Source organism: Eurypyga helias, unplaced genomic scaffold (assembly GCF_000690775.1).
Source record: "Eurypyga helias isolate BGI_N326 unplaced genomic scaffold, ASM69077v1 scaffold40178, whole genome shotgun sequence".
Taxonomy (NCBI): domain Eukaryota; kingdom Metazoa; phylum Chordata; class Aves; order Eurypygiformes; family Eurypygidae; genus Eurypyga; species Eurypyga helias.
Window position 1 is genome coordinate 6,083 of NW_010267014.1, and position 2,044 is coordinate 8,126.

The 2,044-nt window shown below is 60.2% G+C and overlaps 1 protein-coding gene across 1 annotated transcript in view; it reads right to left on the reverse strand.

Annotated features, from left to right (window-relative positions):
* BSG (basigin (Ok blood group)) overlaps positions 1-2,044 on the reverse strand; it is an 8,352-nt gene that overhangs the window by 5,873 nt on the left and 435 nt on the right. Inside the window, 1 exon segment of the mRNA XM_010157276.1 lies at positions 1,130-1,477. Within this exon segment, the coding sequence (XP_010155578.1) occupies positions 1,130-1,477 (348 nt within the window).

The window sequence follows — 2,044 nt, forward strand, 5'->3', positions numbered from 1 at the left end:
GCCGCGGGAGAGGTCGTACTGCGAAGGGGGTGCACCCCTCCGCTTCCGCAGCACCCGCTGCCGACACCTCCGCAGATCTGGACCCTCCGGGTAACACAACTGATGGCAGCCAAGGCCCCGTCAGCGAGGGCAGCGAACACCGTGTGCGAGCAGTGCGCGCATCCTGCGATGGGGCCCAAGGGGTTGGAGTTACTCCAGGGAGAACACCCGGAACCGTGAGACCCCAGACGGTCCCGGGGCCCGCGTGCCCTGCAGCGGCACGTTATGCAAGATGACGTGACTCAGACATTTCTCCTCGTAGGAGGCAGCCAAGGCAGCAGCTGCCCTCAGCACCGTGGTTCCTACCTTCCTCCCAATCCCTTAGAAGGAACAGGGCTATTCCTCCTACCCAAATTCCACTGGAAGAAGGTTCTGCTGGAGTCCTGCATTCCCTAGCACATTTATCCCGACAAGACTGCTCCACTAACTGCAGGATTGCTGGGGAAACCAGAGCCAGATGCTCAATTCCCCAGGTTTCTGTAACCCACAGCAGCCGCCCGCTCGACGGCCAGCTCCGTAGGGAGAGGGAATCTGGTCACATCCACAGGACAAGCAACTACGTCACATTCAGTGTCGCACACAGACACGGCCATTTCAAAAACGGTTGCATCTCGGGAAGCTCAAAGCGGGTTTTGCTCCCCACAGCCTGTATCACTAGCCGGAAAGCGAGCTTAAAGCCGAGGTCGGGGGGGGAGCCGCAGGGAAGGGCCGGCGGGTCAGTGGTGGTCAGGGCAGAGCCTACGGCAGAATCAAGGCTCAATTCTGCAAGCCAGCACTGGGACTCTGAGGCACTCGGGAATAAGCGGGTGGTTCCAGGTCTTTGGCTCCGGACAAGGCGCGGGATCGCCGAAGGGCGTTTTGGTTGGGAAGCCACAACCCTTTTTGAGCAGGGCCATTTCGGGTCAAGTCACAGGCGGTGGGGGAGATGACAGAGGGGGCGGCGGGGAGGAGTCTCTCGGTTCTACAGCTGGGGTGGGAGGGTGAGGGGAGTTTTCGGGAGCCACAGGACACGGGTGCAGGGGTGAGCATGGCAGGAGACTCAAGACACTGGTGTCCGAGCAAGTGCCAAGGCCTCGGTGCGGCCACTCACGTTCGATGACAAAAACGTTCGCCTGGGAACGGATCCACTTGACTTTGGGGCTCTTCGACAAGTGGTTGCGGTCAGGGTCGTTGCTCGCCCGGCACTCGTACATGCCCGAGTCGTCGCTCGTGAGGTTTGCGATGTAGATGGTACTGGTAGAGTGGAGGTTGTAGGTGGCGTTGATTTTGACACGGTCCTGCCGTGCGCCATCCCAGAGCTGAGCATAGGTCTCATTTGGCTCAATTCCCTCAAACCACCACTGGATCTCAGGGATAGGATTGCCAATCGCCTCGCAGTACAACTCCACGCTGTCCTGAGTCAGTCTCTTTTGAGACAGCGGTGACTTTATAAAGCCAGCTATGAGTTGAAGAGGTATTAGTGCAAAGTGTTAGTGCAAAGCAAGAATTCACCCTCTACAAGCAAAAGAAAAATAAGATTCAGCCATCCAGAAGAGGCCACACGCAATCTCCAGACCAGCGCACTCTTCCCTCCCTCCCCTCCGCGCTCTGAACTCTGCCCAGCTCGGACAGGGATGTTCTTGAGTTGTTGTTGTTCCACCCGGCCCCTCGCACGGGATGGCGTTACGGCACAGCGGACCGAGACCCTGCAACGCTTCCCCAACTCCATTCAGGATGGAGACAAGCACAGGGTTCCCTCCGCAGCCCCATCCCCCGTGTGCTGGGAAGCTGCTCGCGCGCCCGCCAAAGCCCCAGCTCACGGCACGGCGGAGCGGGCGGCAGCAAGGCAGGATGCTCCCTCGCAGGGAGCGCAGCACCCCGAGCCCCGACTCGGGTAACAACTGCCACGGGAAGATGCTCCATCACCCCCTTCTCACCCCAAACAGGAACATGCCTGCTCCTCCTGGCTCCCTCCCCGAGGTCAGTTGACTGTAATTCGGAGCCGGCCGGGCCCCGGGCAGCCCCG